A 14,790-nucleotide genomic window follows, 5' to 3' on the forward strand; every position below is an offset into this window, starting at 1 on the left:
AAAAAAAAAAAGAAAGCAGTGGGTCATCTTGTTTTGCCTATGCTAGGAATACATCTGTCAGCTCAATTTTTGTAGACCTTCTGAAATGCCTTGAGTATTCACTGAGTCAAGTAATTTTACTCATTTAAATGCCTTCAGTAATTTACTGAGTCAAGTATGTATTAACTTACATAACCATATGTATGTTAATAATGACATTTCTAGAAGTGAATATTATAGAACACTTTCTGGGCTAACCATAACAATAGACATAAATCCTATTCCAACTTTCCTTAGTTCTTTGCATGCATTGCTCAAACTTAGCACTCATCTAGCATCTCTCCAGTGTGGGACAAAAAGAGAAGAAGGAAAAGTACTTCAGTGTTGGGTGGTGTGGTAGAGAAGGACATCCCTGCACCCCTCAGGTCTCCCATCTTTAAAGCCTGGTAGCTCTGGTAACTTCTCTGTAGGGGGCCACTTCCTGTCAGTACTAGTACTCCAGATTTCAACGGGGGAAGATGAAGAGACACCGTGTCTTTCATTGGCTTATTTTCTTCTATGACCTTGTAAGAAGAGTTATAATCCTGTTGACTGATACTCATTGCTTTATTTTGACAGTTAAATTAATAAATGAAATAATAAACTACCGCCTCTGACTATCAGCATTAGGGTTAATCCTAACCCTAACCGTAACCCTCCCACAGTTCCAGTCTTCCTACTAGAACTGCCATCTTCTACTTCCTGCCTTTTACTAACAGGCAATGCTTCCACAAAGTATACAAGACATTATCCCTACCCACCCACCCCCCCACACACACACACAAAAATTTTTTCTGAAGTTTAGAATGTAAAGAGAATTTTGGTTTCTTTAAAAAACCTAGTTGTGTTATGTGAATATGTTTTTGCTTTAAAGGTGTGGGATAAGAGGGTCCTTCACAGCAGGTGATTATGCTCTAGCTGGGGCATGTCTTTGCCAGCTGCAAAAATCATTTCTGCAAGTGTGTGACATTCTGAGAACTTTTGGGAGGGTATAAATGCCAGGCCCCTGAGAAGAGCTGGAACTCCACAAGTAGATGCTCCCGCTCCTGCTGAACTCAATGCTCCTAATCAGCAGGAAATACTCTAAAAAGCTCTATGCCCCTTTCCCCTCTAACTTTCTTTTTCACCTACATAGTATTAGGACATTGGAAGGGATTGGTGTGGAGAAGGGTGATAGATATAAGAACCCAATAAAATAGCCCAAAAAGTACTCGTACATTAGACTTCAGAGGAGGTTGGAAGCATAAGCAGACAATGATGTAAGTTTACAAAGTTAAATGCTTTGGGGAAAAGAATGAGCTGTGAGAACACAAGAAGATTTAGGGAAGATTTCTTGACTGCACAAGGTAAGACTGGAGAAGTCATAAGCTAAGCATAAAATAAAAGATTGTACCAAACAGCTAAAAAAAATAATATGGTGCACTTGAGAATCTAAAAGATACACCAGAAAGATAAAATACAAGAATAGACATGAAAAAGCCAAGAGAGGGAAGTAAAGTAAGTTGTGTGTATAGCATGCTAAGGAATAGACTTTACAGAAAGGGAAGGGGAAAGGGTCAAGCTATCCGTGACTTATAATCAAAAAGATTGTAGAAGAAACTAACACTAGAGACACAAGGATTTTGGAATGAACTAGACAGTACATGATCAGTAGCCAAGGGAAGTAGTAATTAGTTGAGGGGAGAAGGTGGTTTTTTTTCTCTCTCTCTCTTTTTTTTTTTTTCGACTAGATTATAGAGTTGTTTGGGCATGTATTCGAGTGTGAGTGACTGAAGAAGCATGGATAGATGAGCCCAAAGTGCCTCTCAAGTTTCTAAGGTAGAGGGGAGTGCTGTTCTCACTATTCAGAGAGGATTTGTGACAGAAAGAGAGTGGACTCTTGTGATAAGAAAAAATGACAACATTGGAAAAGACTGCAATGGATGCCCTGTAGACAAATTTACCAGTTTCCAAAGAGCCTTTGAGTTTCTGGAAAAGAGTGTAGGCATCTGTTAATTGGACTTGACTTTCATATATCAGAATACCAAAGAGAAATCAAAGAAAGAAAGGTTCATTTTGACTCACATTTTCAGAGGTTTTTAGGTCATGCTTAGCTGCTCTAGGGTCAAGGTGAGGCAGAACATTGTCATGAAGCATGTGGAAGAGCAGAGGTGCTCACTTTATGGCATCGAGGTAGAATAAAGAAAGAGGGGTATGGTTAGAGGAAAGGAGGAAAGAATGCAGATCCAGGTACAAGATAAATCCTTCCCTGACATTTTCCTAGTGATGCCCTTGAATTATGACTCCATCATTGAATTGATCCAAGATCCTCAAGAGCCAGATACACAGATTATCTATTAAAACCAAAGGTAAAATCTTAGAACTTTGCTGCCAAGTACTAGGAGGTACTACTGATTCCTCAGAATGTTCATCTTTTCCTCTCACGCCATGAAGCCTGCACCTGGGAAGTTTTCCAAATGTCAGAAGACTGACTTTATCTAAGAATAGGGGCAAACGGGTTCCTAGCCTTAGTGGGAGGAGATAAGGAAATAAACTATCCAGTATACAGTAACTAGAGGATGACCTTCAGGGGACTTGGTCTCCGTGTCTCCAGTGTCCATAGTAGGTTTGGAAATTAATTGGAGCTGCAGGGTATATCCACACTAATACAGTGTAACTAAAAAAGACCCAGTAAAAGAAGGGGGTAGGGTAGGTTAAAATAGCAATAAAAACATCCTAAAAAAAAAAAGTCTAGTTAGTTACTTCCCAAAACCTTGTCAACAGGCAATTAGTAAATGAGCCTTCTGAAACATTTCAGACTCAAACCATATCTTAGTTTTGTTTCCTATTGCAAGTATAAAATACTCTGACAGAAGCAACTTGGGGTGTGAAAGGGTTTATTTTAGCTTACAGTTCCAGGTTATAGTCCATCATAGAAGTCTGGGTGACAAAACTTGAAGCAGCTGGTCACTTCATGGTCAAGAGCAGAGAGAGTGGATATATATGTGCTAAAGCTCATTTTCCACTTTTGCTACTCTTTCAACTCTTTCTACTCTTATACAGATCAGGATTCCTTTCTGTACTGGATAGTTTTATGTCAACTTGACACAAGCTAGAATCATTTGAGAGAGAAGGGAACCTTAATTAAGAAAATGCTTCCATAAGATTAGGCTTTACACAAACATTTAGGGAATTTTCTTAATTAGTGATTGATGGGGTCTAGCCCACTGTGAGTGGTACCATCCCTGGGCTGGTGGCCTTGGATTCTATAAGAACTCTTGCCATTCACAGTAGATAGGTCTTCCTACTTCTCTTAAGATAATCCCCTCACTTCCACCCCCCATTCCCAACTTGCTTTAAACATTGTTTCATTGAGACTCACTTCCCAGATGATTCTAGATGAGTCAAACTTACAACTAAAACTAACCATCATAAACCATAACAACATCTAATAGGTTTTAATATTTTAGATGATCTTAGACTTTGCCCATTAATTTAAAAAGTAAACTTTATGTTCTTTTCCAATAAATTATTGGAAAATCATTGCTTGCCTATGTTGTTCTATGAACTTGAGTAAACAACTTATTTAAAAAGCAAAACTATGGGGCTGGAGAAATAGCTCAGCAGTTAAGAGCACTGACTGCTCTTCCAGAGGTCCTGTGTTCAATTCCCAGCAACCACATGGTAGCTCACAACCATCCCTAATGAGATATGATTCCCTCTCCTGGTGTATCTGAGAACAGCAACAGTGTACTCACATAAAATAAATAGATAAATCTTTAAAAAAAAAAAAAAAGCAAAATCAGAATTTGCTGTGTCTTTGTTGTTGTTTGGTTTTTTGAGACATGGTTTCTCTGTGTAACAGCCCTGGCTGCAAAGAGTGGTGAGTGTTACAGATAACAAACATTCCATGACCATTTTTTCTCTGCACTTTAACTAGTTGTGAGCCTCTATATTAACTGTTGTCTACTGCAGTAAGAAACCTCTGTAATGAGGCAGATTAGATTCTGGTAACAGTGTTGGACAGCTAGCTACTTAGGTCATGACCACTATTTCTACCACTAAATTAGAATAGAACTCATTGGTTAACTTGTTAACCAATTAATTGTTAACCTGTTAGGATTTAATAGTTTTTTTAGTAAATGTGTTTAACACCTACTTGTCCAAATGCATTTTGTGTTGTTGGCTTCCTTCTGATATCGATAGATGTCAATTATAAAGCTTTCTGTGTTGAATGAAATGATAGCTGTATTAATGTTAGATATATCTAGATCCAGGTATCTCTATCATGGCTTTTTGAGAAAGAAGTGATAATGTTAAATATGTAAAACAACTGGAAATCACATGAATGTGAGGCTTTTTTACAATAGAGTAGATTAAAACAGATAAACAGTTTCATAGAGCAAAAGGGTCTTTAACTTCATCTCATGACCAACCAGTTCCATTCCTACCTGCTGCTGAGGTGTAGAGACTAGTAACCAAAAGATTTGTCAGAATATTTATAGCTCAAAGCTGAACAATGCAAATAAAAACTAATGAGCTAATTATATCTGTGGAGCTATCTTATACACAGTATTTAATTTTTAAAAGACACAAAAGACTGCTTTTGTGGTTCCCTCTATGTGAAACACTAGAAGAGATGAATCTTTAATTAGAAGCAACTGGTTGGTGGTTACCTAGGCTATAGTTGGGAATTGTCTGAGGAAGGGATGATCAAAACATTATATTGTAATTATAGTGTTGGGTATAAAGTTGTATACATTTGACAAAACACAATCGAACCTCTCGTGAAAATGGATTCACTTGAATGTATTTAAATTATACCTTGGTTAATTGGGGAGAGGGGATATTTTATATAAAAACTGTGATAGTATCTGAGAGAAAGGATTTCCATAATTTTCATTTTAAAATATGTTCATGAGCTGGTGAGATGGCTCAGTGGTTAAGAACACTGACTGCTCTTCCAAAGGTCCTGAATTCAAATCCCAGCAACCATATGGTGGCTCACAACCATCCATAATGAGATCTGTCACCCTCTTCTGGTGTGTCTGAAGACAGCTACAGTGTACTTACATATAACAATAAATAAATCTTTAAAAAAGTATGTCCATATATATTCTATGAGAATCTTAAAATTGCAGTAACATCCACTTCCTTTGCAATGCCTCCTTTCCTCAGTGTTCAGGGCCCCACTTAAACTACTCTTCTGTTCTCGGATATTTTGTACTTTTCTCCCCTCTATTACTTTTCAGACTTCACAGTATTTTGTTTCTTATACTTTGTGTGGGTCCTTTTTTAGAAAGAGAGACCAGCTTCTCCTGTGATCTAGTAATTTATGTTATCACATGCCTTCTTAGTAGAGTTTGGAACTCAAAGCAATTCATAAAAAAAAAAAAATCTGGCCTTTTGAAAATCTGCATTTATTGTGTGTGCACATGTGCACCATGGTATGCATGTAAAGATCAGAGGGCAACTTTCAAGGGTGTTCTTTAAAACAAAAAGAAAAGATCAGTTATATTTGGCTGGAGAAATGCTTCACTGGTAAAGAGCACTCTTCCAAAGGACCTGGGTTTGATTCCCAGCACCAACATGGCAGCTCACAATTCTACTAACTCCAGTCCCAGGGTATCTGACACATTCTTCTGGCTTCTGTTAGTGCCAAGCACACACATGGTGCACAGGCATATATGCAGACAAAATACCTTTATACATGAAATGAGTGATTTACAGCAGACAAAATACCCTTATACATGAAATGAGTGATTTACACCATTCTCTTTTTAATTGAAAAAAGTCAATTCATGCCTCTTTGCCTGTCTTGTTTCTCCTATGTTGATTATTTCATGCGAGCTGTCTCAGAAGGTTTCATCCTGTTGTCCTGTCTCTGCTTCCCATTTTACAATACAGTGCTGGGATTACAGGCACATGCTGTTACATCTGGCTTTTTATGTCAGTCCCTATGGAATACAAGTTCTTTGTTTGCTTTTGTTTTTGTTTTTCAAGACAGGATTTCTCTGTGTAATAGCCCTGGCTGTCCTGGAACTCCTGGTTGAGTTCCTGGTGGAGGCAGGTCCTGGTGGAGACCTGCCTTTGCCTCCCGGAGTGCTGGGATTAAAGGTGTGTGCCACCACATCCAGCTTGAATGGCAAGGCCTTTTACCCATTAGACCAGTGGTTCTTAACCTTCATAATGCTGTGACTTTACAATTCCTCATGTTGTGGTGACCCCCAATCATAAAATTATTTTTGTTGCTACTGTAATTTTACTACTGTTATTAATCATAATTAAACTTTTTGGAGATAGAAGTTTGCCCAGAAGATCACAACTCATAGGTTGAGAACCATTGCACTACACCATCTCATTCCACCATACCACCACTACCACTACCACCCCCAGATATCTTTTAACTTTTGTTTATAGCTGGTTGTTACTTTAAAATAAACCACACCTTATATTTATAATGTGTGAAATGAGATGAACATCAATAGTAGCTTCTATGTGTTGATACAGGGGTGCTGATGGAACCAGACTGACAATGATAATCTGTCCTGGGCTATTGAAAAGGATACGTGGGTAGGTGAAAAGAGGAGGAAAGTAAGAGGTTTATAAAAATTAGAGTAATCAGGGTTTAGATGATTAATTTGACTAAGGAAAAGGGAACATGAAGAAAATTATTTATATTCACTATAAGGAAAGAGCATATTAAGAGAAATGGGGAGAGAACAGGTCAGAAATACTAATAGAAGACTTTGTAGGTGGGCAAATGAAAGTATATGTGGCTCCTTGAAGGGAGAGGATGTGTAGTTAGAGGAGTGTTTTAGGAGGTAATTGCCACCTAGCTGAAGCCATACTGTATGAAGGAAGTGGGAAAGTAATTAAGGAAACTGCCAGAGGAAATGGGTGGTCAGTAATTACAGTATCCTTTTTGAACTGATAGGACATTTCATCATCAGCCTGCTATCAGATTTAAAATAGTGTTTTCTTTCAAATTTTTAACTCTTTGATATGACTTACTCTTTTACCTTTTAATTTAGTTACTAATATTTCCTTAATACTTAGATTTTGTATTTAGATAATTTTGTAAATTTATAATACTAATATATTTTTGTAGTTTAAGATATTTTGTGAATATTAATAATTTTGGATAAAATTCAGCCTTAAGTATTGAGTTAGAACTTTCCAAAGTGATAATCCAAAAGGATAATTTAAAATTTGTGTTGGCTGGAAGGTTGAATACATGTTCCTTTCTGTTATTTTGGTTAAAGCATCTTTTTGCAGGGTAAGAGGGGAAGACAGGAGATACATTGTTCAAAGTCATCCTTCAGGTTGATCTGTAGCTTGCTGTGTAGACTAGGCTGACCTCAGACTCACAGAGATCACCTGCCTCTGCCTTCTGATTGCTAGAATTAAAAGCATATAGCATGTACCACCACATTGGAATCAATTTTATCTTTCTAAAGTTCCCTGTACATTAACTAATTCTCAAATTCTTGCCTTATTACCTCTGCAGATTCGATAATGGGCTGCATTAAAAGTAAAGAAAACAAAAGTCCAGGCATTAAATATACACCGGAAAATCCTACAGAGCCTGTAAGCACAAGTGCCAGTCATTATGGAGTGGAACACACTACAGTTGCTCCAACTTCTTCCACAAAGGGAGCATCAGTTAATTTTAACAGTCTTTCCATGACACCCTTTGGAGGGTCCTCAGGGGTGACTCCTTTTGGAGGAGCGTCTTCCTCATTCTCAGTGGTGCCAAGTTCATATCCTACAGGTTTAACAGGTGAGATTTAAATGGATAGTTGCAGAAAATATAATCTTGGGCTTTACATACTTCAGATCTGGCCACTGCTAGGGAAAAAAAATCTTTGCTGACTTCCCAAAATGTGTGAGCAAATAAAGTCTCTAACAAAGGGCAGGCTTTAATTTTTGAAGTAGGATCTCACAGTGTACCCACCTCATCCTCAAATTTTTAGTTGTTTCTTTTTTTTTTTGTAGAACTGGGAATCAAAAGCAAGGCCTCCAACATAACATGCTAGTTAAGTGTTTTGCCATGAAGCTTTATTTCTAGCCCTGTAGTCTTAATGTATATATGATAGGATTCTGAGAAATTTGGTAATAATACTGACTGTTTACCAAAATCTACCCTAAAGTGTTTCATTATCTCATTATCCAAATAATTATTGAGCAGCTGCTATGTGGCAGATACTGGGAAACAGATTTTAAAAAATCCTTTTTTTACCCCAGCAATTTATTAGTTCTTCACAGCTGTAAAGTGCTATCAAGTTCTATATTACTTATTTAATAAATGTTAATTATACATCAATTTTGTAACAGTAGCACAGTGTTTCTATCAGATAGTGACTTTGTTACATTTATTTATTTTGTGTGTGTGCTCTTACATGCCCCATAATGTACATGTGGAAGTCAAAGGACAGTTAACAGGAGCCAGTTCTCTTCTACCATATTGGTTCTGGGGATCAAACTGAGATCATCAGTGTTGGGAGCAAGCACCTTTATTAGTTTAGCCATTTCACTGGTCTAGGTAGTGATTTTAAAAAGGAAAATCCTACAGTTCATAGTTAAGGTAGTTTTCCTCCAGAGTTACAGTTGATAAGCAACAGATTTGGTACCCTTATTTATAACATTGTCATTTTCTTTCAGAGGATGGCAAGAAGTCATAGTTTCTATGAAATCAAGAAGTCCTAAAAGTATAGATTTTAAAAAAAGAAAATAAGCTCTTTTGCCCAGCATCCTATACAGTAGGACTCTTTTCCCTTGAAATAACAAAGCACAACTGGCTTAGAAAAGAATGAGCTTTGGGATTCCCTAATGTGAGAGGTCCATGATGTCAGGAAGGCATGGAGTTACATTCATCCCTTCTTTAATCTTAGAGTGCCCTTCTTAGCCTTGGGTGTAAACAGCTACCAAGGAATGGAATGACTCATGTCATTATTAATAATCAGTGGGGGCAAAAGAGACATTTCTTCTACAAACATGGACTATATGAACATTTCTCTTTCCCATTCTGCACCTCAGGACCAGTAGCAATAGCCAGAGGGCTGCCATACACTTGACTCTATTTAGATAGCATTTGGAAAGTGGTAGACATCATAGTCAATCACAGTCCTAACTTCAGCCTCCCAGCTGTAAATACTACAATAATCAATGACCATGGTTCTATTTCTAATAGTTATTAACACAATCCTTGAAATTACTTGGGAAAGGTGGTAATTCAAAATGGCTAGAATAAATAAATGTTGATATAAAAACATTTTTTAGTTACTTAAAGCAATTTTTAAAAATATAGTATTTTTATTCATTGCAAATTTCATGCTTGCATACAATGTATTTGTTCATTTTTACCTCTCACAATGCACCTCGCAACTTTTCCCAGATTTACTCCCAATACCTAAAGCAATTTTCTTACGTGAAATACTCCATTCATAGATGTCTATTTAATAACTGAAAAAAAAACACAATGGCTTATACAAGGTATAGAAAGGTGAGTAACACAAGCAAAGCTTTTGAACCTGGTGAAGTTTACATTATAATAGTTGAATAATAATTAGTGAACAAACAGCCAGACAGTAATCAGTACTGGTGCTTAAGTATTGTGACAGCATAAACAAGATGATTGGTGAAGGCCCTGTAGTTGGCACAGAAAGCCACCTTAGGAAGAAATCTCTTGAACTGATATTTGATTGGTAGATATAACCTATTTGTAGAGCTAGGGAAAGAAAGAACAAAATAACAAAAATAACAAACACAAAGTTCAAGAAGTAAATAGACTTGGAACTTTTGAAGACCAATGTACATAGATGGGAGAATTGTATAAGACTAGACAGGCAGGACACTGTAGTTAGTTTTAAGGACCATAGACTATAGGAATGAGTTAGAGTGTTATTCAGAACTATAAAGCTTTGAGATTTAAAGAAAGGATTTTGCTCTCAAAAACAGTATAGGGGCTGTAGAAATGGGCTCAACTATTTAAGAACACTTGATGCTCTTCTAGAGGACCCTAGTTTGGTTCTTAGTATCCACATCAGGCAGCTCAAAACTACATGTAACTCCAACTCAAAGGGATCCAACCCCTCCTTTGGCTTCCTCAGTCATAGGCATACACACGGCTTATACTCATATACATATATACTTAAATAAAAGTAAATCTTGAAAAATATTTAAAACTCATTCTGGCAGCTGTGTGGAGAATGGATGATAGTGAAGCAGAGTAGCAGTAGTTAGAAGGTAGTTTCTGATGCCAGCATTCCTAGTGAGAGATGGCCACAGTAGAAGTGGGAAGTAAGTAAATCATCTGTTTTAGAGCTAGAACTAACAGTCTGCCCTTTGCTTAGAGGGAAATGAGTTGGGCAAATATAGATTATAGAAGAAAATCCAAGAACTTCATTATTTTTAAAATAAATTTTAAATGTTCACTAGACAGTGAAGTAGACATGTCAAATAAGCAAGTTGATTGATGACTAAAACTGAGGGGAGAAGCCAGCCAAATGAACTGATGCTGTGTATGAATGTGTTCTTATACCTGTGCTTTTCTATCTGTTACTTATTTGCTACTTTGTATTTAGAGGCAGCAAGTTTTATAATGCATTTTCATGTCACAGTATTTGTACTTATCACTCATTTGTAACAATTACTATTTGTAACAATTTACTACCTGCCTTTTCCCTCTCCCATTCCTTAAAAGTACTGATGTCTATAAACTAACAATGAATACACTAAGTCAATATTGAATTATACTAGAGTTTATACATAATTGAGTTAAGACTATGTTGTTCAAAACTGGATGTGATGGTGGCACGTTTTTAATCCCAGTACTCAGAAGGCAGAGGCAGGCAGATCTCTATGTGCTGGATTCAGGCCTGGTCCACACAGTGAGGCTTTGTCTCATAAAGAATATATTCATTGGTAGTCAAATCTAGAAGTATAGCTCAGGGATAGACTGACTTTGCATGTAGGAAGCTAAGGATTTGAACCTTTCCTACCCTTCTCAGGAAAAAGTTGGTAAAAATATACAAATTTTGCGAAGAAGTAATTTGAAGAATTCTATTGTACAACCTTGTGACTCTGCTTAGTAACAACAAATTGTATTGAAAGTTAATAAAAGTAGATTTTAAGTTTCCTATTCCCTCAAAAAAAGATGAAATGATGTAGGTTGAGTTAACCATTCTGTAATTTATATATTTCAAAACATTTTATTATAATTGATAATATATTTCTTTTAAAATTGCCATAATGAATTTTTAAAACTAGAATACCTGGTTTGAAGTATTTTAAACAGTGCAGTGTTGTTTTTATTGTATATATCTTCTCTGTTGTTCTAATTACAAAAAATATATTAGATGTCAAATGTGTTCGTCTTTTAAGTATATTCACACATAGATCTGAGAACTATTTTTTTGAGTTTGTACCATATAATTCATACTAGCCATACCTTTAATGCTTAAGACATTATGACATTTTCAAGTGTAAAGTGAACCTTAAGAAAATCTTAATGATTGCTGTTAATGGTTATAGACAGAAATGCTTTCCTGTTGTGGATAAGGAATTGAAGACAGGTGCCAGTAGTCTGTGTGCTTTCCCTTCCAAAGAGCTGATCTGCAGCGTGGCTGCCTTTTCAAGCCAGAAATGTTGCTTCATAAGTGAAATTACATTTCTTTCAGAGTTTATAGAATTTTAGAATTTATGCAGTTCAATGGTTTCACTGGAAGCCTTAAGAAAATATCTACTCATAATCTAACTTCTAAAAATGAATACTAGAGCAAGGAGGAAACTGAACTTAAGCTTTTACTGGTAATAGATGTTTATTTCTTTTATGAATTCAGGTATATCATTTACCTTGGTCTTTTTTTCCCGTGCCAGGTGGTGTCACTATATTTGTGGCCTTATATGACTATGAAGCTAGAACTACAGAAGACCTTTCCTTTAAGAAGGGCGAAAGATTTCAAATAATTAACAATACGTAAGTTTTGTGCATGTTTTGTAAGAGAGAAACCTGGTCTCTACATTGGACCACACATGGGGTTGATGATACAGAGATGTGAGTGGTGGAGTATGAGTCTTTGTCCCTGTGTTGGATGCTGCATTTGTCTTGAGATACATTGCTATAGGCAGAAGTTACTACTTTGCAACACATACTCATGGACTTAGCCTGTAAACAATAGAGATTTTAGAACAAAGAGTTCTGGGTGTGATGGTATGTACCTATAACCCCATCACTGGAGAGGCTAAGACAAGAAGATCTTGAGTTTGAAGTTAGTCTAGGTTACATAGTGAGTTCCAGGTCATGATGTATGTCAAGTTTCTGTCTCCAAAGTGATGCTCCTTGTAAAAAAATATTTCTAGGAAGAGAAATATGTATCAGATGACTTAAAATACCTTATGGGGGGTGCTGGATATGGAACCTTTGTACTTTGAAACTTACCAAATTGTACTTTTCCTATGTTACTCTTAGACTTCGTCATTTATTTGTCTGCCATAGAAAATTTGATGCTTGTTATGCAGCAGATTATCTAATTTCATTAGCAAGCATAACAGCCACTTTATAACATCTCAAAGCACATACTTATGGTATCTTTGCTTCTAGTCATCTTTCCCTTCATTTTTGTTTTACCATCTATTATCACTTACTTACTGTTCTAGAATATAAACATGAACTGTGATTATGTCTCTTTGCCTTATGAGCCTTTAATAGCTAACGATGGTCATGAAGATTTAAAAAGATCATCAACAACAATAATAATCATTGAGAATTTGCCCTGTGTTTCTATCCTTTCCCATTCTAGCATCCAGCCATAATGAAGTATTTGCAATTTGCAGTATTTTCTACCCTCTTCATACCTTTACATATACTAATTCTTTTTCTGGAATGACTTTTTTCTTCTTTTTCTTTTTTGGTGGGGTAGAAAGGTTGCTTGTTTACAATGGGATAGAACCCAGAACTAGTGCTTTGTCTTTATGCCATACCTGAGCCCTTGTTTCTTTCCCCCTTTGAGTTAGCCTTCCTCATCCTTTAAAAAATAATTCTCAGCCGGGCGGTGGTGGCGCGCGCCTTTAATCCCAGCACTTGGGAGGCAGAGGCAGGAGGATTTCTGAGTTCGAGGCCAGCCTGGTCTACAGAGTGAGTTCCAGGACAGCCAGGGCTACACAGAGAAACCCTGTCTCGAAAAACCAAAAAAAAAAAAAAAATTCTCTTTTTTTTTTTTCCATGATTCCTCTGCTTGCCTTTTTCCTATCCTGCCTAGCTCAGTTCCCACACCCTACTTTATGCAGTGTTTCTTAGGTGGTTTACATGATATTCTACAAACCTCAGTCATGGCTGTTACCATATTGTAAATTATAATTTTTAACTTACTTGTCATTCTTTTAGATCAGTGGTTCTCAGCTTGAGGCAAAATGACACAGAAGGTTTTTAGCAGTGTCTAGAGATATTTTTGGTTGTCACAGTCAGGGTGGGAATGTAATTACTGTCACCAGGGTACATGCCAGAGATATTAGTAAAATCTTGCTTATGAACGTAACAAAGATTCATCAACTCCAAAGTGTCACAGTGTTAATACCATCAAAATTGCCAACCATGTTCCAGAGTCAGTTCTTGAGCTTAAGAACTGCTGTTTGGGGCTGGAGAGATGGCTCAGCAGTTAAGAGCAGTTAAGAGCTCTTCCAGAGGTTCTGAGTTCAATTCTCAGCAACCACATGGTGGCTCACAACCATCTGTAATGGGGATACGATGCCCTCTTCTGGTGTGTCTGAAGACAGTGACAGTGTACCCACATACATGAAAAAAATAAATCTTTAAAAGAAAAAAAAGAACTGCTGTGTGTCTTACATTTAGTAACACTCAGTGGGTGATTCAGAGAATGCCACCAATGATCAAATACAAAATTTTAGTCTAAGACCGGATTGCCACAGGTTCTAAGCCAGCAAGGGCTACGGAGTAAGACTTTGTAATATAGTTTTCTGCTTATATATATGAAAAGATTTAATGTATTCTAGGATACTAGTAATCAAAGTATCTATTTGCAAATAGTTTAATTACCAAAAGCTTTCTTAATTCACTTTTTTAAGAGAATAAATTCACTTAGAACATTTATTAAAATTTTAGTTTGGACAATGCATATAAATAGTAAATCGCATATATAATCATCTTATTAGAGATACTTTCTTAGAAATTTTGGAAAAGCCAAGGTCAATATATTATAAATAATATATAGTTCTCATGTTTTGAATCATAATATTAAACTGATACAAGTTTTTGGATAACATTTTAGAAGCATACATGTTTGTTTTATTTGAATCCGGGTCTTGCTATATGGCCCAGTCTAACTTTAAACTCACTGTTCTCCTGCTTCCATCTCCTAGATACTGGATCATAGGCTTATGTCACCACCACTAGAAAATCATCTTTTAAAAAGAAATAGTTGTTTTACTTATTGTGAGAGAAAGAGGCAGACAAATTTTTTACTTACTATGAGAGAAAACAAACATACAGATGGTATGTACATGTACCATGGTATATACGTGGAGATTAGAGGACAACTTTTGGAAGTAGGTTTTCTGTTTACCCCATGTAGACCTGGGCCTTTACCCAGTAAATCGTTTCTCCAGCTCTCAAAATTCAACTTTGAATTGTTACTATTCACTGTTAAGATTTTTGCTTTAAGAATGCTAAGACCTTTGATTTTATTCTTAAAGTGACTTAAAAAGTTATATTTTTTTTATTAGATATTTTCTTTATTTACATGTAAATTTCTCCATTCCCAGTTTCCCCTCCAA

At 36.3% G+C, this 14,790-nt stretch overlaps 1 protein-coding gene across 2 annotated transcripts in view; it reads left to right on the top strand.

Annotated features, from left to right (window-relative positions):
* Positions 1-14,790, top strand: part of Yes1 (YES proto-oncogene 1, Src family tyrosine kinase) — a 50,906-nt gene that overhangs the window by 11,868 nt on the left and 24,248 nt on the right. For both annotated transcript variants that reach the window (XM_031368731.1, XM_031368730.1), the window contains exons 2-3: positions 7,508-7,780; positions 11,878-11,977. In XM_031368731.1, the coding sequence (XP_031224591.1) occupies positions 7,516-7,780; positions 11,878-11,977 (365 nt within the window). In that variant the 5' untranslated portion in view covers positions 7,508-7,515. The remainder of the gene's footprint in view (positions 1-7,507; positions 7,781-11,877; positions 11,978-14,790) is intronic.

The sequence above is a fragment of the Mastomys coucha genome, unplaced genomic scaffold (assembly GCF_008632895.1).
Source record: "Mastomys coucha isolate ucsf_1 unplaced genomic scaffold, UCSF_Mcou_1 pScaffold14, whole genome shotgun sequence".
NCBI classification, from domain to species: Eukaryota; Metazoa; Chordata; class Mammalia; order Rodentia; family Muridae; genus Mastomys; species Mastomys coucha.